General features: G+C 33.6%; 1 protein-coding gene across 1 annotated transcript; it reads right to left on the bottom strand.

The window, feature by feature from the left end:
• Positions 1-114: 114 nt before the first annotated feature.
• Positions 115-24,767, bottom strand: LOC127810025 (uncharacterized). Its single transcript, XM_052349243.1, has 14 exons — positions 24,241-24,767; positions 23,324-23,617; positions 21,804-21,983; positions 17,922-18,057; positions 15,958-16,292; positions 14,585-14,714; positions 4,126-4,254; positions 3,934-3,978; positions 3,304-3,383; positions 1,854-1,950; positions 1,631-1,720; positions 1,363-1,416; positions 489-554; positions 115-411 (listed from the first exon to the last, which is right to left on the bottom strand). The coding sequence occupies exons 1-14, from the start codon at positions 24,765-24,767 to the stop codon at positions 241-243; spliced, it is 2,334 nt and encodes a 777-aa protein (XP_052205203.1). The 3' UTR covers positions 115-240.
• Positions 24,768-25,523: the final 756 nt, after the last annotated feature.

Below are 25,523 nucleotides of genomic sequence, written 5' to 3'. Positions count from 1 at the left end.
ATTCATGTTCTTACCTTGAATTCTTCAAAAGAAACAATCCCAACAAACTGATTCGATAACTTTCCAGTCTAGGCCGTACTGTAAGCTGATTTGGGAAAAAAGAGGAACCATTCGGCAACAAAAAGTAACAATGCATTCAAAATTGTAGCCTATTCATTGCGTGTGTATGTATGTATGCATATATACACGCATATACATATGTGCCCGTTCATATGTTTGCCCAACAATCAAATATCCAACTCAAGGGCCATATGGCTGTTTATGGAGCAGACCATTCCACCGTTGTTTAAGGACGTGAAATGCCTCAGTGCAAGGAATTGGCTGCAATCTAAGTTTTTGGTCAACAACTCTTTCAGTTACAAGACCCAGCCTCAACAACGTTTGCATGGCTTTATCAACTGGCATTTCAACCTGCATGCAGTAGAGGCCGATCGCTAATGATCGAGGTAGCAGAACACAGAAGAAGGTAATGACCATATTTTTGATACCTGTTCTTTGAAAGTGTTGTACATAAACCTCTCACATTTGTCTTTAACGTTCTTCGGGCAAGTGACCTGCAGTCCAAAACAAATGGCCAAATGATTTGCAGACTACTTTAAACAAAGGATAACATCTTTTCATGTTTAGATGAATCTAAACCACTAGCTGAAATCATTGATAAATTAAAAAGTTACAACTTGAAAACAAAATGTGGTGAAAGAGTTCGCCCATGAGGATTGTTAGCCCTGCAAAAAGGTCTTAGTATGCATTCCTAATGGGTAATGTGGAACTAACTTAAACTGGTAAATTCACCTAACAGAGCTTATCATCAATCTGAATTTTGGTGGCATGCTGTGAGTTGAAGGATAAGCTCTTCCCGGTTGTCTGATGAAGGTTTAAGTGTGACAACCTTACTTGTATAGCGAATGAGCATATTACACCAAGTATTTCTATAGGAGAATTTATTTACTGATTTTCCTCTCCCTGAATATTCTCTCTCACAGTTCTTCTTCTTCTTCTTCTTCTTCTTCTTTCTTTTTAATTTCTTCTAATCTCTTTGACTTTCGGCAATGTTTTTGCTGTTCCACATCAATGGTCCTTGTGAAATGCAAAAGTTGCTTACAAGCTTGTCCAGACGGTACTATTCAATTTAAGAACACCACCTCTTGACCTTTCTCCATCTGTAGTAGTATACTGCCTTTGTCACTTTCTGTTTGCTAGCTTTCATCAGGGGCTATCAAAGGTATGCTCAAGTAAATTTATCTCCTTTTGGTTGAAAATTTTTAAGTCTGGAAATAATCATTTTATATGCTCAGAGAAAGTAAAATATGATTACTAAGCTTCTCAACTTAGTATATATAAAACTGGGAACACAAGGCTGACCTCGCCAATCTCTGCTTTCAGTAGGATTGCATAAACCAATATGGCTTCTTTGTACTGCAGAGAGATAGAGTGAGAGAGATCAAACTAACAAAAAAGAACAGAGAAGACTGAAAGAAAAAAAAAAATCATCTAGTAGCGATGATATGCGTAATAAGAAGCCAAGGTCCTTGGGAAAACCATTCCCCCCCTCTTCCTAATTGTCACTCTTTTCTTTTCTTAAAGTCTGTATCTGTGAAAAAATCGTATGTAAAGTAGGAAAGCTTCTTACTTGCTGCTGTTCGGAAGCATCCAGAAGAAAGTGCACCGAGCCAAAGCCACTTGCTAAGGTTTTCTCATGCAGTGTCTTGTTGACCAAGAGCTGTAATAATTAATGTATTCCTTATAAAGATTATGGCGGTAAAGCAACAAAGGTTGGCAAGAGTATGAAAGATGTATACTTCTGTTCAAGATCAGGATCTCCAAAGAGGACAAATCAAACTTGCTGGACTCACTTGATACCTATCCCATGTCTGTTTGTAGCCCAAAGCTACACGGGTCAGATATATTATAAGAGCACTGATCCCAATCACATCTAGAAGTACTGCAGATCTGTATTAAAATTAAGCAATTGTATTAATACTCTCACATGAAACAAAATTTTCATGCAATAAATTATTTAAAGTACTACTATCTGTTGAAAAGAAGCTAATAAGAAAAGGTGAGGAACAAATAGCAAGTAAATCAGTGGTACTTGACTCACTTTTAACCCTTTCAAGAGTCTACTTAATTAGTTCATTTCAAGAACATCCCAAGATCATTCAAATAAACAACTCCCGATATCTTTAAGAATCCAGGATTTCATCATAAACAACTCATAGAGCATGGTCATGAACATAGAAATACATAACTCATGATTAACTTCTGAAAATACCTCAATCTATGTTCAATAAATATACTTACCTTTATCATGCTCTACTATCATGGTAAATAACCATGCTAAGCTTACATAACATATCGACTTATGACTTACCCTTGACACATTTTCCAGGAGTGACATTACTTACAAAACTGAACAAAAATAATACCTTTCTAGGCCTTCCAACACTTGACCGCTCTAGGTAACTACTAAGATTACCTAGTTACATGAACATACATATTGTGAGAATTTAGAGAGAAAGGGAGATGATTTGAAGAGTATCTCTATTAGTTACAAACTAAGTGATGGAACACACACACACACACACACACACATATATATATATATACAACTATCATGACATAAGCCATGACATCATGCTAACTATCTCTATATACAACTCAACACATATCATATTCTTAAGTATGTTTATTAAATCATGCAATACAATCAAAATAAAGCTCCAATTCCTTCACTAAAATTTGACCAAGTCTGGGGTTTCGTGTACATAGGCTATACAGAAATTACCCCTTGGCCAAATCCAACATGAAAAAATGAGGCACTGTTCTTGCTTCTCAAGCTTCAAAACAACAACAATGCTTCAAGCAAGCATTTCAAGTGATCTCCTCGGCCTTTCCTTTGGAGAATCCATTTTCTTCATCTACACATATACACATTTTATATAAGGAAAATACATTTGGGGCGAGCTATACACTCTACAAACCTTTGACATGTAATAGCATTTCAACACTTTAAATGCACAAAACAACCATGAGTTTCATGAATGTTTCATAATCATTATTTATGTCTACGAGTGTTTCACTCGTAGTTATTGTAATACCTTGTATTTCATAGTATTTTGAAGATCATTTTCAATTATATTTTAATTTGTAATGGTGAATTTTACAAGCTCAAAAGGGACTAATTCATGCCTTTAGTCATATAATTGCATGGCCTAGATAGTGGTACTATATCATACTCATACAACATTGTATTTCTATCCATATATAGACGTTTCCAAGTGTTAAAACTAAGAACATACTTACGGGGATGATAAGATATCCTCAAATTTGTAATTTATGAAATATGCCAAAAGTCCCAATATTGTGGCAACATCCAAGCGCACCTACAAAGGTGAAAAGCTTTAGTAATAGTTTTCTTCCGAAAATTTGAGTTGGAAGGATAGGCTACATGTGATACTACATGCATGAGAGTAGCAAGATGATAGATGGGTCATGCCTAGTGTCAACAATTAAAACAGTAGAGTATAGCAGACTTAAATGATAATAAACAGTTAACTTTTCTTAAGGAATCTGTGATTCTTTTACATATACCATCAAACATAGAATTTTGTAGAAAAATTACTCTCCAATCTGACTAAAGAATAAAAAATATATTTTGAAAATAGATAGTGATTTAAATAATGGAATCCATGCCATATAATATAGGAATATTCAGGCAAGAAAGAAATATGCAATTGAAAGACAGGAAATAAAAATTAAAAACAACAAATTAGGATACAAAGGAAAAGGTGACAAATGAGTGAGGGTATAAAGTAATTATAAAAAGGTGACAGGACAAAAATCTAGCACCCCTGCTTTTATTATGGGTAGTAAATATGGATTCAATTAGAGGACCTGCCAGCACACAATGAGAAGGGATCTGTCATGTCATACCGTGTCTAGGATGCGAAAAGACAGCTTCTTGTGAGGAAAAATAACCTACAGAAGAAGAAAAGGTGTCACAACATGGAAGTAAACTTGCAGACGTATAGAAGAAAAGGAAAATATCCTAGTACCAAGAAATAGATTTACACTAAGCAAAGTCAATATTTTACAGAATGGATAAGCTAAGTTCAAAGTATTTACAGGTAGATCAGGAATAGAAATTTTCTCGTAGATCTTCAACTGCAACGAGGGAATCTCAGCTGTATCTTCAGTGTCTCTGTCACCACTTCCCTTGGTGAAAAGTAAAATTAATTCTTGGAATGCTGGTTCCTAAATTAAGAAACACAGAAGTTTACAAACTGTAACAACTCTTATCCCATGTTGAAGAGTCTGGAATAAAAATAACACATTAAATATTATCTCAACCATACATACATGATAGATGTATGTACCTACAGAGAAATAATGAACAAAAAAAAAAAAAAAATCCTTCTCAACTCAGGAAGCCTATTCTGTTGTCAAAAACCCAATGAACGAGCCTTTCTTATTTCACTCTGATAGGTATTAATTAAAGAACTAAAAGTCCACCTCACTTTGTCTATGTCACTGATTTATGTAAGACTAATACCTCTAATGGAGGATAAGGAATAAAGACATAGTTTAACTACACTTGAAGTGATTTTTGTTCTCCAAACTTTTAACTCTTATAACTAGACTTCGTGTTAACAGAAATAATTCAAGCACCAGAAGGGCATGACAAAAATGTTTATTTGAATGTAGGCTGCTCTGGGTTATTTTCAATATTTTAAGTGAATTTAATTCACTGTGACAAATTTAAAGGTAGCAACCCAAGGAGGGTGAGAATGGGCCTAAATTGTCTTTGTGCTGTCCTGGGGCCACATCTAAAGAATTTTGCCTACAACAAATTGAAAAAATCCAGAATTTCATGTCACAGATAATTGTACTGATAAGGCCCTAGTCCTTCTATGAGTTGTTCAAAACCATGTATGGCCTCCACAAAGTCCCTCTAGAACAGCACATTCCTAAGCTTTCATCACAAATCATTGATGTTTTGCATTTGATATAATTTTGATGATGAAAAACAATTGTATTTTGATGATAAAATAAAGTTATGAGATTTCAATGTTAAAGAATTTTATGATTCAAAATATTCTTTTTCATGTTATTATTTATCGTTTCAGTTTTTATAAAAAGAATAGTCAACTATGTGTTTATGTTCTGTTGACTATGTTTGTGGATAGTCGACTATGCTGGTTTGATCTGTCGACTATTTAAGATTTCTGTCGACTATTTTTGCATTTGTCGACTATCAAGTAAGGATAGTCGACTATGGCTTTTCATCTGTCGACTATTTTTGTTCATAAAATTCAAAATCCTCTTCCTGTGTCTGTCGACTATGGAAAATTTGTGTTATAAGATAGTCGACTATGCCTTCTTGTCTGTCGACTATATCTTGTTTTATTTGTAAAAATAGTCAACTATGCATTTTCTTCTGTCGACTGTATCTTTTGCAAAAAGCTTCAAACTGCTAGTTTTTCAAACTCCAACGGTCACAAACGGTTACATTTTTCTTCAATCTCTTGGGAAGCTTATAAATACAAGTCATGGATGATCAAGAGAAGGCTAATGGACGGAAACGAGATGATTTAAATATTACAAATTGTTTTATTTGAGCTTACAGTGTTCTGTTCTTTCATTGTTATATTTTTCTATGCAAGGCTTCGTTCTATCATTGTAAATCTAATCTTAAGCCTAGTTTTCATTGTGAGAGAACTTGTAACTAAGAGTGTTAACTCTTAACTTCTCTCTTTCATTTGTATCGTTGTTATTTTTCTAGCTTGTGTAGCTAGAGGGCCCATTTGAGTGGGAGGTTGTAATTCCTAGTCTCGGACTAGAGGACCTACTTGGTTTAAGTAGGGGGTTTTAGTGGATAGTTTGAAAAATCTTTAGTGAGGAGCTAAGGTAGTGGATTAGGCTTGGGTTTAGCCGAACCGCTATAAATCTTTGTGTTCTCTCTTGCTTATGTTTTTTTGATTTGTTTATCATTGCTAGCATTTCATTATCCTCACTTGCATTGAATTTTTATTTTCAATCAAAAGGATTTTAAAGTTTTAAATCAAGTTTTTAAAATAACCAATTCACCCCCCCTCTTGGTGTGTGTCATAGCACCTCTCGGTCTAACAATTGGTATCAGAGCCTAACTCCTTATTTCAAGATCTAACAACCTAAGGAGGGATCCATGGCTCTAAAGGAAGGTTATCCTATAAATGTGGCATCGTATTTTGATGGCTCTTATTATGATTTTTGGAGAAAAAGAATTTGTGTATTCATGACATCCATTGATTGTTATTTGTGGTATATTGTGGAAAAGAGTTTTGTTTTAAAACCAAAGATGGAATGGGATGATCGTGATAAAATGAATTTTTCTTTAAATATTAGAGCTATGCATATTTTACAGCATGCCCTAAGTGATGATATTTATGTTAAAGTTTCTAAATGCTCCAATGCTAAAGATATTTTAAACACTCTTGATTCATTATATCTTTCTAACAAATGTTGTGAGCAAGTTGATGAAAATTCACAGGTTGAAAATTCATTGAATCATCAACAAATAGAGGAGAAAGGAAGTTCTCGTGCCTCTAGTGAAGAAAGCTCAAACAATTTCATGGTAAATGAAGAAGATGAGGTAATCTCTGCTTCTACTCTTGTTATTGATATTGATCATAAGTCTAGTTCTTCATATGCTTATAATGATGACAGTGAGAATGATTTTTCAAATGAAGAATTATTGAATATTTTGAATGATTTATATGAAAATTTTGAAAAGTTATGTTTGAAAAATAAAACTGTTCAAAAGAAATTAGATTTATTGTCAAAAGAATTGGAAGTTTTAAAATCTAAAAATGAATATTTGATTACTTCCAATAAAGAATTTTTAAAGGAAAAAGTTTTGGAAGAGTTTGAATTGAAATCCTCGAACAGTGCATTAAATGAGAAATCCATTTTAAAAGAAGAAATTTCAAATTCTTGTGATCATAACAAAGGTGTTCAAAACTTTCATAGTCAAAGAGCTAATGTCAAAAGCTCATCTTGTCACACCTCTCATGATGTTAAATGTTTTTACTGTTGCAAGAAAGGCCACATTGCATTTTGTTGTCCTTTTAAAAGGAAATCATCTAGTGGTCCTAATTTGAAATGGATTCCTAAGGGAACTAAGCTGTCTAATATTTCTCATATTAAACCCCAAGAATCCAAGCATGCTTTGATACCTAAAAAATCTCATTTTAAGATGAATGTGCATAAGGATAAGAAGCAAACAATTTTCATAAAAAGGAAACAAAAATCTTTTGCTTCACATCCTAGCTATTGGTATCATTTTAGAGACAAAGGTTTTGTAAGAAATAACCCACATAAGATTAAACAAATTTGGGTTCCTAAGGAGGAGCTCTATGCTAACAATGGTGAACCCAAAGTGGCTTGGGCACCAAAAGCTTGTGGATGAGTTATTTTTGCAAGTTGCTTGACATCCAAATGAAACTTAAAGTGAAATCTTTGCGGATGAATCAAGCATGAAAGAAAAGGGGATGAAAAAGAGATTCAACCCCAAATGATAAATTGCCATCCAAGAAGCAAGATTTTATTAAATAAAATCTTGGTGGTATATTTCTTTCCTTAAATTCTCTATGTTTATAATTTTGATGTTTTTGAATTATAAGTTTGCCATCATGATTTTGTTGAAAATTTGTATTCATAATGTCAAATATATTGGTTTCTCAAAATTAAGGGATATTTATAGTGTTTTGATATAGGCAGTGACTAAGGGGGAGAATAAAATTTGTTTCCCTAAATTTTGTGCTAGAAAATATTGTCTTGATAAATGGTCTTAAGCTCAACCTAATTAGCATACGTTAATCGTGTGACAAAAGATACCAAATATGCTTTAATGCTAATTCATGTGAAGTATTTTGTCACAAAGCAAATGAAATGAAGATCATAGAAAATATGATAGAAATTGTGCATAGACTTATTCTCATCTAGTATAAGAGAAATGCCTAGTATCATTTGTCTCCCATCTATTTATCTATGGCATAATGAACTAAGTCATGCAAATATGAATATGCTTCTATAATCTATCCAAATGTGATTTTGTTGAAAGATTGCCTAAGCTTAAATATTGAAAAGACCACAATTGTGGTGCATGAATGAAAGGCAAATAAATAAATATATTATTTAAGCCTAACAATAGAGTCACAATCTTTAGGTCTCCAACTTCACTTTATTTAGATATTTTTGGTCCTATGAGAACACTAAACTTAGGTGAAAAATAATATGTGCAAGTTATTATGAATGATTACTCTAGATTCACTTGATAATATTTCTTGCATCTAAGAGTGAAAACATTTAGCCCATTTGAAATATTTTCAAAAGATAAAAGAATGTGTATTTCAAAAATTAGAAAGTGATCATGGGGATATTTTGAAATGAACAATTCAAGCACTATTGTGAGGAAAATGGTATTGATCATAATTTTCTAGTGCTAGAACAAAATGAGGTAGTTGAAAAGAAAAATAGATCTTTACAATAAATGGCTAGAGTTGTGCTATGTGACAAAATTCCTTTTTAGTCTAAGCCATTAACACCTCATGCTATATGTTGAATAGGATTTCTATAAAGCCTATCTTAAAGAAAACCCCTATGAGTTATAAACCAAATATTCCATATTTTCATGTTTTTGATAGTATATGTTTTATCCTTAATAGTGGTAAAAACTCTTTAGGAAAGATTTGATGTTTAGAGTGATGAAAGAATTTTCTTAAGATATTCTACTCAAAGTAAAGCATATGAAGTATTTAATAATAGAACTCTAACAGTAGAAGAATCTATTCTAGTTATAGTTAATTATGTGAGGGTTGAAGTTCCAAAACCCAAGGAAGGAGGTGATAAAGAATTAGGATAAAGATTTGAAAATTTCTCATTAGATCAAAAGAATCAAATTTATCAAATGATATTATGAAGAAAATGTAGCTCGTTAAAAGAGAAAACCATCATTTTCAAGAGAGAAAATATGTAGCTTGTCCTTTCTCAAATAGAACCTAAAAATATTAAGGAAGCTCTAATGGATGAAAATTGGTTTATGGCTATGCAAGAAGGGCTAAATAAATTTGAAAGAAGTGGTGTATGCAATTGGTTCCAAGACCTAAAGATCACCCAACCATATGAACCAAATGATTGTTTAGAATCAAAATGGATAAAAGAGGAATAGAGCTAGATTAGTAGCTTAAGGGTATAGTCAAGAAAAAGGAAAAGATCATGATGAAACCTAGGCTCCCGTAGCAAGTCTAGAAACTATAAGAATGTTGTTGGCATTAGCATGCCACAAATCCTTTAAGCTCATCAAGAGAATGTCAAGAGAGTCTTTAAGTGGTTATAAATGAGGAAGTGTATGCGAAACAAACTCCCAATCTTAAGAATTCTCAATATGAGAATTATGTGCTCAAACTCTCCAAGGCACTATATTGTTGAAAACAAGCCCCTAAGTCATGACATGAAAGTCCTAACAAGTTTATTCTAGAGGAAGAATCTAAAAGATGTCAAATAGATATAACATTACTCTAAGCCTCATAGCAAGGACATTTTATGAATCTACAAATAATCTATGTAGATAACATTTTTTTTTCAAATCCTCAAATAAATCCCTATGGAATCAAAGTTGCCAATATAATGCCAAGGGAATTTTGAAATGAGCATAATGGGAAAGTTAAAAACTCTTCTAAAGATTGCAATCTAGGCAAGAAGATAAAGGAATTTATATATTTCTTAAAAAATACATCTTCTTAAGAAATCTAATTTTCTTTGATAACAAATTAGTAGCCCCTCAAAAGAGTAGTACATCAAGCCTAGACAATTATGAGAAATGCCAAATGGTGGAAAATGAGCTATATAGAAATATGATTGGACTTTTGCTACATTTGATAGCTACTAGGACGAACATCATGTTTAGTGTTTGCCTATGTGCTAGACTTTAATCCAATCCTAAGAAATCCCATCTTGGAGGCAAAATAGCTAAAAATAACCCTAGTAATCCATGCCAAGTTATAAGAAATTTCCTAGTGTCTTCATTTAGAAAGAACTGAATTTCCATTCCATTATCTTTCACTAAAGGTGAACGTGTAGTTGCTCAAATCCTATGGATGGAACATCAAGACTATGGCATAAAACCCCACAATATTCCAAATCAAATGTGCAAATACAAATGCTATAGCCCTAGCAAAAATTCAAGGAATCTTGCTCAAAAAGAAAATATCAAATGGTATCATGTCCAAATCTATTGGAAATCAAACTCTAGATAAATCCCTATCAATCCTTAAGTTCAAGTGATTTTATCTGAAGAAGTTTCAATCCTTCATGTCTCTCAAATCTATCATTGGTTAAATCAAAGGGCTTCGCCGTCAATCTCTTAGATCTCAAAAAATTGATAAATGATATATTCTTGATGGCATATAATATTCATGTCTTGAATAATTTATAATGCTATTTTTCTTATATGAAATAGCTTGATTATCTTTGTGTGACAAATGAATACTTGAGTATGAAATCATGCTTTATTTGCTAAAGGATCATCTTGCTTCTTGAAGTTATCTATATGTAATGATCCTATGTGATTACAAGTATGGCTAAGATTATCAAAAGACAAATGTATGTTCTTAAAGCCTATCCTTAATATGTCTTGCATTAAATCTACCATAACTTGTTTAGATCTATGCTTTTGGATGACCACTTATTCTTTGAACATACATATATATATATATATATATGAGTGCATGTGGTTCATTCCTCAAATTTATGATCATTGTCATATTTTACTCTTGCAAAAATCATTTGAATTGAGAGAAATTGCTATTCCATTTTTAAATGAAAAATGTCTCTATATCTTAAAACCTCTCGTATAAGTTTAAGGGGGAGTCTTTTTTAAAGAGAGTCTTTCTATTTGCTTGAAATGATTTTTTTTCACTCCTATATTGATCATTTGATGTATATGCCTATAATATGATGTATGGCTATGCAATTGATCTTGCGCTTTGACTGTTTAAATGTGAGTGATTATATGGAAAGATATAGATCGGCTCTGATGTGATCATGAGTATGCAATATGTATGAAATTTGTTTTGGCATCTCATGAGAAAGGTTTATGTATATGGCATGTGCTCAAATTTTCTTTTATTAATAATGTCATCTTAAGGGGGAGCTATCTCTAGTTTTTAAAACTATCTTTACTTGGTTATGTTTATCTCCAATTCAGTTCTATTGAAAAGATTTGGTTTAAGGGGGTGTCTCTTTTTTATGCTCTCAGTGTATTCCAAAAAGGGGGCGTAGTTAATCTTTTTGATTTTGACAAAAAGGGGGAGACTTTTGGGTATTTCATAAAATGTTTTGTCATCATCAAAAAGGGGGAGATTGATGTTTTGCATTTGATATAATTTTGATGATGAAAAACAATTGTATTTTGATGATGAAATAAAGTTATGAGATTTCAATGTTAAAGAATTTTATGATTCAAAATATTCTTTTTCATGTTATCATTTATCGTTTCAGTTTTTATAAAAAGAATAGTCGACTATGTGTTTATGTTCTGTTGACTATGTTTGTGGATAGTCGACTATGTGGTTTAGTACTGTCGACTATGTCTGAAAATAGTCGACTATGCTGGTTTGATCTGTCGACTATTTAAGACTTCTGTCGACTATTTTTGCATCTGTCAACTATCAAGTAAGGATAGTCGACTGTGGCTTTTCATCTGTCGACTATTTTTGTTCATAAAATTCAAAATCCTCTTCATATTTTTACATCTGTCGACTATGTTTATGTGTCTGTCGACTATGGAAAATTTGTGTTATAAGATAGTCGACTATGCCTTCTTGTCTGTCGACTATGTCTTGTTTTATTTATAAAAATAGTCAACTATGCATTTTCTTCTGTCGACTATATCTTTTGCAGAAAGCTTCAAACGACTAGTTTTTCAAACTCTAACGGTCACAAACGGCTACATTTCTCTTCAATCTCTTGGGAAGCTTATAAATACAAGTCATGGATGATCAAGAGAAGGCTAATGGACGGAAACGAGATGATTTAAATATTACAAATTGTTTTATTTGAGCTTACAGTGTTATGTTCTTTCATTGTTATATTTTTCTATGCAAGGTTTCGTTCTATCATTGTAAATCTAATCTTAAGTCTAGTTTTCATTGTGAGAGAACTTGTAACTAAGAGTGTTAACTCTTAGCTTCTCTCTTTCATTTGTATCGTTGTTATTTTCCTAGCTTGTGTAGCTAGAGGGCCAATTTGAGTGGGAGGCTGTAATTCCTAGTCTCGGACTAGAGGACCTACTTGGTTAAGTAGGGGGTTTTAGTGGATGGTTTGAAAAATCTTTAGTGAGGAGCTAAGGTAGTGGATTAGGCTTGGGTTTAGCCGAACCACTATAAATCTTTGTGTTCTCTCTTGCTTATATTTTTTTGATTTGTTTATCATTGCTAGCATTTCATTATCCTCACTTACATTGAGTTTTTATTTTCAATCAAAAGGATTTCAAAGTTTTAAGTCAAGTTTTTAAAATAACCAATTCAGCCCCCCTCTTGGTGTGTGTCATAGCACCTCTCGGTCTAACAAAATCCACATAGGCCAGCTTTAATAATGAAAACATTATAGTGCAAAAGTGGGATGGTGATGTCAACAAGCAGACAGCCTAATTTGCCAAGAGAGTACCATTTACCATTAACTTCAATCCCACTTCTAGAAGGACAACCAATTGGGAAGAACAATTTGAGGGAATCAGGTGGATATCATAGACATATGCTCATATAATATGAGATCTGAATGCAATCTTTCAAAATTTTCCACCTGTTAATTTGTTGGTCACCTAGTGTTATAAAAAACCAATTGGATTCTTCCCTGTAATGCCCCAAAATAGCAGGCTGCTAGGCAATCAAGCGAAAACATAAATAATGATCAGTTATCTCAGCACTCATGTGATGCACAAAAGAACATGGAGTTCATTTTAGGTCTTCTAATGTAAAGTAATTTATTGGGACTTGACAATGCAATAACTTCTCCTTTGACAACAATTTTGACTGGATCAAATGCAATTTGCACTGACAACTGGGGTATTACATCCTAACCCCTTAAAATAAATTTTATCCTCAAAATTTGCTTACCCTCATATAATGCAACAAGACCACCAGTAATTATATCAAGCAACCGAGGATACAGACTCCTCATATCCTGCTTATGCTCCCATGATGCCTCTTCCACATGGTAGTTTTTTCACAATATCTCCTATAAATCACAAACGCCAGTTCTGCACGACTGGCTAGGTCTTCTCTGGAGTCTAAGGATCCATCCTCAAGTCATCAAATATAGATCATATCTCCATATGTCCAGAGGTATAATTAGTTCTCCACAATACACTACAGTTAATCTCCTAAAATTGCAGATCTATCCTCAAATAATCATCACAGAGGTCATATACTCATGCATTACATATCTAAATCAGATGCCTTATCCATCAACTCACAGAAGGGATCGTGCACAGCTCATCATTAATATATGCCAGATACCATCATGATACCCACATATATCATGTCCAGGAAGAGCTTACCGGAATCAAATTTTTTAGGAGTTGTCATAATATCTGAGCACCCCGATTCTAATACAATGTATTCCAAATGCTGTTCCATAATTTTTCTATAAATGAGGATATCATCAAAATAAACAACTAGGAAATGTCTAAAGAAATGGTTTAAGTGCTTGGGTCATGACTTGCATGGAAGTAATTGACGCAATTTGACAACCCAAACGTCAAAACTAACCATTCATAAAGACCATCCTTTGTTTTAAAGGCAGTCTCTCATTCATCCCCTGGGTGGAATCTAATTTGGTGGTAGCCACTTCATAAATCCAACTTACAGAAAATTGTGGAGCTAACCATCTTCCCCTGACAGTGTCCTTAAAATTTGCATCTCCTCTCCCTCTGGAAGCTCCCAACCAGCACCACCAAAATGCTATGAAAACTACTTAAACAGCATCAGATATGTAATCCCTCCATGTTGTCTCCTGACAATGCCCTTTAAGTTGAGCAGAATATCTAAGTCATGCCCTTCAACACAAATTAAAAAAAAAGAAAAGAAAGAAAGGAGAAGATTGCATGTACATATACAACTGTCCCACAACCCTCACAAAGTGGGGAGCCTCATGTGCTGGGGGGGCTCCTTCAACACAAATGTTAATAAAAAAAAAATATAAAAGGTGACACTAGAATGAAACTTTGGTGGAAGCATAGACAATTTGACAAAGACTACCATTCAAATATTAATGCTACACAAATCAGATGCATTAGTGTGACATCTGTTGCATTTTCCCCTTCTCATCAATCCATAACTACAGTTTACAGTGACATGCAAAATAGAATGATTAAAACAAAAGAGCACACCACAACACATTAATGGAATCACATAATTGTAAGTTAATGTATTGCTATTAGTGGCAAGAGAATATAAATGAAAGGACTAGACAACAAATATATAACTATCGAAAGAATGGTATAATGAAATTTACATATAAACAGATGAATATATAACAGAATTACCTGGAGAATTGATTGAGAGAAAATAATGGAAATAGCAGTCTTCAACATTTTCCAAAAATCATTTTGACTGGATTTCCTTGTAGCAGGTTCCCATATATCACTAAGTGTTATCCTCGATAAAAAGATTGGCCTGGGTAAACAATCCTTCTTTCCTTAGTCAATTTAAAGTAAATTAGCAATTTCAACCAGATTAAATGAAATTAAGAACTAAGCTCTACCTATTTTGATGTAATCCTTTTCGCTGTAGAGAATAGGTGTCCTGACTAAAATCTATTGAGAGTAAAAATAATAATATAAAAGATCAATTGACCCTTTATCTGCCAGCTTGATCTTTTAGATTAGATGGTGATTAACAATTTAACATAGTATCGAAACAGGCAAAAGTCCTAAGTTCAAACCTCACCGCTAACTTAATATTTCATTTGTTGCATGTGTTTGGACCAATTATGTAGTGAAATCAGGTCACACATGATGGAGTGTGTTGAGAGTAAAAATATAAAAGATAAAACCCTCTACCTACCACCTAAAGCTTTTGGATGAAATGAAGGTTAACAATCTAATAGTGACAACTTTTATCTTGCTATAATTTTGTTCTTATCTTTCCCTTCTAAGAGCTAATAAATAATATAAATACAGGTGTACATTGGAGACAAATCATCCATCTAGAACCCTTTCTCTTCTATTTCTCATTTCTCTGTCTCTTCTATTTCTCCTCTTTCTCTCTGCTTTCAACTTAATCAAATAAAACTGAACAATGAACTTAAAAATGAAAATAAGTAAATTTTACTCTATAATCAATCTAAATAATTTGAAAAGAAAAATGTCAAAACTTTTGATACTAAACATTAAAGACACTGAAATATCAGGACAGATATTAAATGGAAGTCTGGGGACAAACTCAGGAGATTTTATGAACTGGAAAATCTTATTAAAATGGTCAAAGTCAATTTTATCAATCACAATTATTCTCAGATGTAGACGCTCTTTGATGGAAGTAGTGATTCAACTCTAAAACCACTAGATATAGCTATAAAATGACCTAGGTTCATTGGCATCAAGGTAAAAGTATATCTCATAACTAAAGATAAAATTGAAGGAAAGCAAGTGATAAGCACCACCAATGCCATAATAGAATAACTTTTAAAAATGACAAGGAAGATGATGAACATAAAATATACGATCATCAATTGCATAGCCTCATCACATAAAATGCTAAACAGCATTCAAACCAATACCCTACTTGTGAAAAACAAGGAAAATACAAAATTGCAGTAGCTCAACTGGTGTGAATTGTTCTAGTAAACGAAAAAGTGCTAATGTTGAGCTATAATATCAGAGAAAAGCTGAAGAAGGGTGGGGGTAGTCACACCAACCTTAAATAAGGTTCAGAAATAGTAACATCAGATTCAAGGTTAAATGGGATTTTTGGTGTTGACGGAATGAGTCCAGTCCACATAAGTAACTTCCTTAAGAGCCTGCCACGGGGTCCAACTGGTGAGAGAATTCCTTCATAACGAGTTACTGCCCTTTGTGCTGCCAGCCAAATAGGAAGGTTCTTATCTGGTAGATAACCAACTTCTAGTAGGTTATCAGAGGTTCCTTCGCTGTAAGAATAAGATTTCTGGAAAAAGGGCAGTTCCTTGAGCCAATGCTTTACCCTTTCAGTCCAAACCTGTGGATCTTGTCCCTCGCTTGGATCCATAAAGGCCTGTTTCAAAGAAGTATAGGAGAACATGTAAACCTTGATAAAAGCACAACCTGATGTTGACAAAAAAAAGTCAAAAAGCAATAGAGGCAAAGAAGAAATAGGAAGCAATACATAATAATAATGGGTATCAGTAGAATAATCAGTCAACATCTTTAAGAAATTGAGTTGCCAGCTCTGTCCACAACCAGAATATAGAAAAAACAGGAACATTGTATCCAACCAATGTTCTTGTACAGAATTGGAACCTCTTGTGTCTAGGACCACTACATCCTAATTAAGAATAACTGTTCAACTTATCTGAAGCTGCACAAGAGCTTACATCATGAACACATGGTCTTTTACATAAAAAAGGCCACTCTGCATCTCAAATTAGAACTTCAACAATAGAGAAAAAAGCTGTTAATTCTTGATTCCTGTATCTATGTAATTTCCCAATCATTAAAATATTCCAACATGCAGTCTAGAACAGAAATACTTCGATGTGATAGATTTCTACATAAGGTGGCAAAATCTGTATGTGGATATGAAAGGGCGACATTATCCTTGTGGCTGTAACAAGAGGTATACCTGGGGCAATGACAAGTCAATGCCCCAATTGACTCTCAGTTTTGGTTAAATATATAAAAATTTATTGATAGCATGTTTGATTTCCTAAATATAATTAGCTCATGTACGTATCTTTTCCATGTCCAAGATAGAATTTATGCAAGTTCAAGTGCACATAAGCAAAAATCAGGATTAGACTTAAAATCAAAATTAACCTAGGGAAGTTTGTTAAAGCAAAACAAGCTTGCTGCTTCTTTATTCATGCTTGTTGTGCACTCTTGTTTTATGTGTATCAGTGCCCCTTAGTTTAGTCATCCACACGGAGTTAAGTGGTTACACTAGGAAAGTTTTCAAAACCATGGCATACTTGATGGACCTTTAGAGCAAACTTCCCTACTACTACTACTACTCTTAATAGCATTAAACTTTTAGAGCAACTAATAACTTCAACACCATCCGTAAAGAATTCTGAAAGTTTAAATAAGCATTTGGTTCATATTATTTATCTCTACTACTACTCTTATATTAGAAAACAGATAGAAGGTTAAACACACAAGCAAACAGACACATGTATGCAAGAAAGGTTAAAAGAAGAATTCGAAGTTCCATTATGTATCTCTACTACAAATGTTACATTAAGAAGGGACACAAAAGTAAATAGAGAAGCATCCAAACAGATAGGTGCAAAAGAGATTAAAAGGCGAACACAGCCCACCTATTTCAACCATAAAAATGATGGCCTATGTTTATGTGGAGATAGACAAATCTTCACTTGGGAAATCCATTATCTGTATTAATTACAGAATTTCTATGCATAAACCTGTATTGATATGTCAACAGTAGCATATAAGCTACTTCACTAAGAAGAATAAGAGTAGCATATAAGCTACTTCACTAAGAAGAATAAGAGCCAATCAAATAATAAAAACATAATGTAATCTGTTAAAGCTGATTGACCTTTTGTATGAGAGGAGAAAAGCATCAAATTTCTCCAATAACAATCACATCTAGTAAGTTTTACATCAGTGGAAGAAGCACTAGAAGACCTGCTCAACATTGAGAATTGAAAATTATGGCAATTACCTTAGTTATCCATATACCAACTTCTCCCAGTGGTTTGGAAACAATGAAGAAAATTCCTTGCAGAAGTTTTGATTGTAAGTAATCCAACTTTTCAACTAGTAGTAAGCCCTTTTGCTTCTCTAATGCATAACCCCGTCTGTAGAATAAGAAAGACATGACCAATGAATACCCTGAGCATGAAGAAGAAACTTGAAAATTTTAATGTTTTACATTGAAGAATATCTTCAAAGTGGTTAATGTGGCAGAACCTCTTTTCTCTTAAAAGAACCTTTACTGTGAATAATATATGCAAGGAAGCCAAATTTTTTCTTTTTTCTTTTTTCTTTTTGCAAAAGTGTTTTGTTTGTTCACTGCATACAAGCTGTTCTATAATATGCTAGACATATGAACCAAGAAAACATTTTCAAAAATAATTCCTCCTTGAAAGGCTTCCTTGTATTTGGCTCATTCTATGCAATATACTATGATATGTGAAATAGATGAACTGAAGAAACCAACAAGTATGAGAAGAACAAAATTGCCAAAACATTTCTATTTCCCAAGGTAGTGTTTGTTAAAATGAGTAAGATAAGGTTATATCAAGATAAGGTTGGAATGCTTTTCGGACCAAAATATAAAATGGTAAAAAATAAGGCTAGGAAACATTTCCAAGATTTTTATCAAACTGTTTGTTAAATTTTTGGAATGCACTAGAGGACACAAGCGTCATTTTTTTTATTTGTAAAGATCAAGATATGCTTATCTTCAGTGGGGAAGGGGGAGAGATAAGCATATCTAAAAAAACCCAGATAAAAAGTCACGTGATTTTTTTTCTAAGGGTCACTAGATAAGTTTAACAAAAACATTAGAAATGACAAAAGTCTGGAATGCTTTCCATATCTTATCTTTTCCATATTGTACTTGTTGGTTTCACCATATCAACTAAGTGATGGAACACAATTATATCAATTATCTTCATTCACCACCATCTCATGAAACTTCTCCATGTGAAGATGGTGTTCAAACTTCATTTCATCATTACTCCGCCAGAGGATATTATCCACTGCCGGTCCCAAGCCAGGATAAAAGAAGAGGGTTGCGTTAGGTAGCCGACAACCAGCGTAAAACCTAGTCGGATCCAAATATGAATTCTAGACAAACTATCTGTTGGGATGTAACCCACATAGAAGTCTAGAGTTCATGTAGCTAACCCCACATAGTGGGATAATGGCTGGATATGTTGTTGTTGTACTTATTTCCACGATATGAGAATCACTATTTTTTTTTTATAAGAATGCATTGAGAAGAGTAGAAATGAATTCTTAAGATATATATTAGACAATTAGATAAAATGTAAAGTAGCATAAAGATATAAAATAGAAAAGAAATTGGGGATTATTTCTTCTCATTCTTTGATATTACAAACAAATACCTTCCCAATAGAACTACTATGATGCAGTCAAAATAAATAGGACCAATTAGATAAATATTAGTTTTATGATACTAGGATTTTTAGTATTATCAAGCTTATATGATTAGTTTTTTATAGCGGATTTCAATTAATTTCAAGATTGACTTTAAATAGTATTTAATCTCTATGTTTGAGAGGATATTATTTAAAGAGTTGTAAGGCTTGTGTAGTTGTAGAACACATTTTCCAATTTTCCATCTTCCATTTTTCTACTTAATCTCTAGTTCTCATTTTTCATAGAAAATTTGCAAAAAGTGTTCAAATGTCAAATCTAAAAGATTTTCCTACTCAGAAAAATTAGAAAAGAGGTTCAAAAGGTTCATTTCCAACAGATACAAAATTTAGAAAGGCATAAAAGTCACTTGATGTGCAATGTTCCAATCACAAGGTACGCCACTCTGATGCCTTATTGACTGTGTTAGTGTAGCTGCAACCTGTTATGTGCCATCAACCAACCTGAATCATACAGCCCAAGAAACTTGTTCTTGGTTTGTGACATGTGTGTTAGGTCCTTACCCAACAAGTAAGGCTTACCCTTAACTTTTTTGTGTGAAACCTCCACCAAGGAAGTGTGCTTTTCTCATTTCTAGCCCTACAAAACCATCAGTTGATGTAAACAGTCTTCTCCCTCTGCTCTCCTTGCACCAACCCCTCTAAATCCTTCCAAATTTTTTGTTGGAAATATCACAATTTACTCAAAGGATAATTCGAGTAACAGCTGGATTTCTCTCCTAATCTTATGGTTGAAAAATAGGAGATAAAAGAATAAAGTGATAAGGTGATTTGGAGATTAGAAAACTCCAAAAATAAAGGGATAAAGGCAGCAGATAAGACAACACATAATTCAAGATATCTTAGCAGTTTGTTAAATTATTGTTGTAGTATTTAATCTTCTAAACATTCAAATATGTTCCTAAAATATTGGAGATAACCTAGATGTTGTGTATAAATACCCCATACTACCCGAGAATAGATCAAGCAAGCAATATACAGTTCTTTCAGCTTCTTTCATCATCTTCTACACTTTTGCCACTATCTCTTCATCTGACCCAACTTGTAATGCATATGTATTAACAATATTCATAGTCTCTTTTCCTAGAATAACTTTAGCTCCAATGGTCATGTCTCCTATTCTCTTCAACCACTACCACGTACTTTATAGTTTTATCCATTATAATCCCTACTTCATTCCATGAACAACCCTTCCCTACGTACCAAAATGTAAATCTAGATTCTATCAACATTTTAACACTCTCCAACCCATCTCATCTCTTGGATGTACATAATATTAACTCTTCTCCTAATCATCAATTCATCACATCCACCGCTTCCATAGATTTTCCTTAATGAGGTTCTAAATGTTTCATGATCCAATCCTTAACCTATGATCCTACACTAACATCTTTATTCATCCATGAAAAGGGGAGAACCCTCTGTAGATTTAACACCATATCAGAGTGCCAATGAACTGATCATATCTCAGTTTTCACTACTCCTTGATTTTCACAAAGAGGGTTAAGCCTCAATTATTCTCATTCGTTTAGAATTCATGATGTTTGATCCAACGAGTTACGCTAGTTGCCTATCACATTGCAACACTCCCCAGTGCAAGAGGTTGTACAGCGAGGATGGTCTCCACTATCCTATTGATATGCTGACATATAGCTTCATGTGTGCAGGTACATATTGCTATCAAGATGCCTATTTGCATGTTATATTGCTTGTCACCCAAGAAGCATTGTTAGCTCCACCCCTCAGCCTCCAGGGGCTGTGGTGCCACACAAGGGTCAAGCGCTGGGGCCATGAAATATCAGCTATCTAACACAAATCCTTTATCTAGGCTTAGCACTGGCAGTAATAAGAGTAATTGACTAAATTTTTAAGGCTTAAACGATTGAAAATGTTGCAAATTTGGAGTCTTTGACAAGATTGCAGCCTATAGGTTACATACAGAGGTTGAATCAATGTTGGATGTGGATCTTTGGGTTTTGCTGGTGGTTAGCAGCAGATTGTTGAAGGCAGCACATGGATTCAATAACCTTACTATTGCACCAAATTGACAAAAAACCAAGGAGGAAGATTGATTCAATAACCTTGCTATTGCACCAAATTGCCAAAAGACCAAGAAGAAAGAGATATAAACAGAGACAAAAATCAAATCATGTAATCATTATCAACAATAACACAAGATACATATTCTTTGATGTGTAACCTGTAGAAATGAAAGAAAATAAATTTGTCCTAAAGAAATTATAAAAATACTAATCTTGTTTTTCCTCTCAAAATAGGTACAAAATTCTTGATCCTATCACTATAGCTAGAAATAATTAATCATTTAACTTTTCAATAAAAAAGAAAAAGAAAAAGAAAATAAAATTGTCTAAGCATATATCATCAGATGCACAGATTGGTAGAATATAACCAAAATTCACCTAAATATTATTGCATTAGATTCTGACGCTTTCTTCCAGTCAACATATATTGGTAAAGTGAGTAGAGAATCACTGTTCAATGCAGATGTCAACATCAAATCCCTGGCTGACAGCTCCTCAAACTGAGCATTGTACAGAAGCTCCACAAAAGCACGCTGGAAACGAGTGGCAACAGCAACTCTACAGGGAATTTTGCACAATCAGATAGACCCTGCTAAAGCATTAAGCTGACCAACAGTTGAAACAAAAGAACTGCCCGAATAATGAGAACAAGGAAATTTTACAGCCATATAAATATAATAGCATATTACCAAGTTCATTTAATTGGTCTCAAGGAACCATGTTAGAGGGCACAAACAAGCACCAAAAACTGCAATTCACAGTTAAGATATGGTTTTGAACAAATTTTACAAAAAGGCAGAAGAAAGAAAGAAGACAGCACCACAAGTATGCATTGATAATAATCAAAGAAGAATAACAAACAATTTCTTCAGAAAAAGTATGGACTCAAAAGAATCTTCCCTTTCTGACAGCCTCGAAAGGGAATGATTTTCTTTGTGATAACACTTTTGCAATAAACTTAAAGATTCAACGGAGTAGAACAAACTTTCTCTATCTCTTTCCATGCCCCAAACAGGGCATGTGAAGCACTCCTCAAAACATCAGTACTACTCATGGTACAGCCCTTAACCTACCAACTTTGTGACGTTGTAGTTGTATGCAGCCTTTTTTTTCTTTGCAAAGGAACTACGTTTATCTTATTACCAGTTACCACACCAATATATATATATATATATAGAAAGAGAAAGACAGAGAGAAACTTCTATTCTTTACAATGCTATGTAGAATACTTTGTTTCATCCTCCCTAACTGCAAACAATTAAGTTTTCTTCCTCAATCCAAATTAAACTAAATGAAAATGCATAATACTCTCTCTACTGTTCTTATATTGAATACATAGTGCAAACCTCCATTCTTATAGGAAACGAACGATTCTCCAGTCTCCACTTTAATAACAAATGGATATATGTATATGTCTAGGTAGAACACATTACTTTCCATAAAAATTTGTCAAAAAAATTACGCATGCATTAGTTTTGAAGAGGATGACAACAAGGATCTGCTTATCTTATTTTTTGCACTATATTATCCAAATGCATCTAATACTGCAATAGACTAAATTATGCAGGGCCTACATTGACCAATAATATGAAATGTCCTATATGCAATCTTGTTTCTCCCTATGATCCCACTTTCCCACTCCTACTTTATGATAATATCCTACAATCTCTTAATAACTTTTTTTGGGCTTACAGATAGAATATTGTGCACAAAGCTTGATATATCACAATTTTCATCCAAGATTCATGACCGGTAGAATGTGCCAAACAAAAGTAATATACCACTAGGAAATCCAGAGTAACCGTACACGATTGGTGTAAAGTATCATGAACTTAATAATCAACCAGTCTAGTGCTTTAACAATGAAAATCATTTTCTTATAAAAGAATGAAATAAACCTGGACTCCTTTGGAGAGTCATTCTCAATTTTTTTGGTTGAAGAACCAAAAAGAGATCTCAAATCCATTCGAGGTTCATTTTTATATTTGCTAATTTTTTCCATACTCCCAATCTTGATACCATTTCCTAAATCAAAGTCAGATTCATTTCCACTGTTTAATTCTTCTCCATCTGAACAAGCTGAATTGTTGCAATTAATTCCCTTCTTTTCCATGGACTGAGTAAGCGTATAGTCAAAGCGCATTTCCTCTAAGATGCTTTTGTGCTCAGCATGCAGAATAGAATCCAAGCAACTGCAATTACAAAAACATGTAAACTGTATTTCAATCAGGAACAGAATTGAAATAAAAGTATACAATTTCCATTTCTCTTTAACCGCAGCAAGAATTTAAAGGAAATTAAATGAAAAATGAAAATATTCAGAAGATTCTCTATGTTGCCACCATAGTCATGTAAGCCAATTGATGAACAATCTGTCACAGTAGCCAGGCTGGAGACTTATGGATCTCCAAGGGTACTTAATCCAACAAAATTTTGACTCCAAAAGGTGCACATATTGCATCCCCTGAATGAAAAGCCACAGGATCCGATTATTCTATCCAAAACTCGTAAAGAATGATCCTAAACTAACCCTGTAGTGGGCAAGGGAAGCAGGTTCTTAGGGGGATCTGAAGCCCCCTGTCAGCATGTCACATGGTTAGCATTTCTAGAAAAATGGAGTAGGGTTGGTTTTCAACAGGGAAACAGACCGGAGATCCGGTATGATACGACCCAACTCGCAATAGACCCAGATGGATGGGCAATTCAAGATCTTTAGTTCTGTTTGCATGGATAATGTGAGACAATGCAAACAATCACTCCATCAAATGCTACCGAAACAGCATCCATTTTAAGAATTGAAACCCTAGGAACTTACGAGGACAGAAGACGAAACTGATCTTTATCTTCTTGCGACTCGAACATATCCACAATCGCGTCCAAGAGCTCCGACTTAGAGATGGCTATATACCGCTGTCTGGGGACATGAATTCCCGAAATCCCGTCAACACCGTCTTCCGGCGGCTCCGGGCCCTCCTCCGGCCCCTTCCTATACTCTCCGGCTCCGATGACTGCTGGCTCATGCTTGCAATTTGCCTGGGACTGTACCTCCTGCGAGTCAAGCGTGAGAGAGCAACAAGGAACTTTAATGGCGGTAGAACCCTTTACGCAGACTCGCGCAAGGTGGTAACCGAACGATGAAGAAGACGATGGCCAGAACGAAGCGAAGCCGCTGGTTGAAATCTCCCTAGAGCGCAACATCAGAGACGATAAATGTGGAATCCAATCGGAGGAGAGCACGAATGAAACTAAATCTATCTTCTTCGTTCCACATTTTTGAACCACAAACACAACGTTGCTTTCTTCTCGACCAAAATTAACGGTTAAATTCCACCGAACTCTCATGTCACGTTTGGTTAAGTATATGTTTTTAGTTTGTTTCAAATTTGTCCTACCATCCATTTTTTGTTAAAATTATTTTTTAAGAACTTAAAAATCTCGAATGTTATATTCGAGATTGTGACTTTAAATTTATTTCATGTGAGATTGCACAATTGTGATATTCGAGAGATTATATATCAAAATTTCATCTAACGATGAATCTATATTTTTATATAGAGTTATGACATAGGGTAAATCGTGAATTTTTATAAATATATATATGCATAAAAATATTAATTAGGTCAATTTTAATATATTTTTATTTATTTTATATAAAATAAAATTAAACATTGTGTTTAAAAAGTTGTTTCATTTTAAAATTTAGAAAATAAAAACTAAAAATGATATTTGATAAAAGATATATTTTATCAAATGATTATATATAATTATTATTTACAAAAAATATCCATTCGTTACAAATAAATAAATAAATTAAATGGTTGAATTGTGGAGGTTGGGTTGATAATAGAGCATTATTGACCATTTGTTAAATATTGAGTTGATAAGAAGATAATCATTTTTAAGAGTGATTTGGGTGACAACTTATTCTTTATGATGAGATTATGATTTTAAATATTTTTCATATCTAACATATTAAAGAGTGTTATTTCTTTTAAAAAAATTAAAATAACATATCAAAAGTTTTTCTTCTATCAAATTCTCAAAATTTGTATCACTTCATCTCGCAGGATCAAAGAACTCATCATTGTCTCGACTATA

This window comes from Diospyros lotus, chromosome 9, assembly GCF_014633365.1.
Source record: "Diospyros lotus cultivar Yz01 chromosome 9, ASM1463336v1, whole genome shotgun sequence".
Lineage (NCBI taxonomy): Eukaryota > Viridiplantae > Streptophyta > Magnoliopsida > Ericales > Ebenaceae > Diospyros > Diospyros lotus.
The sequence above is the reverse complement of the archived record's forward strand: the minus strand, read 5'-3'. Positions and strand labels throughout refer to the sequence as shown.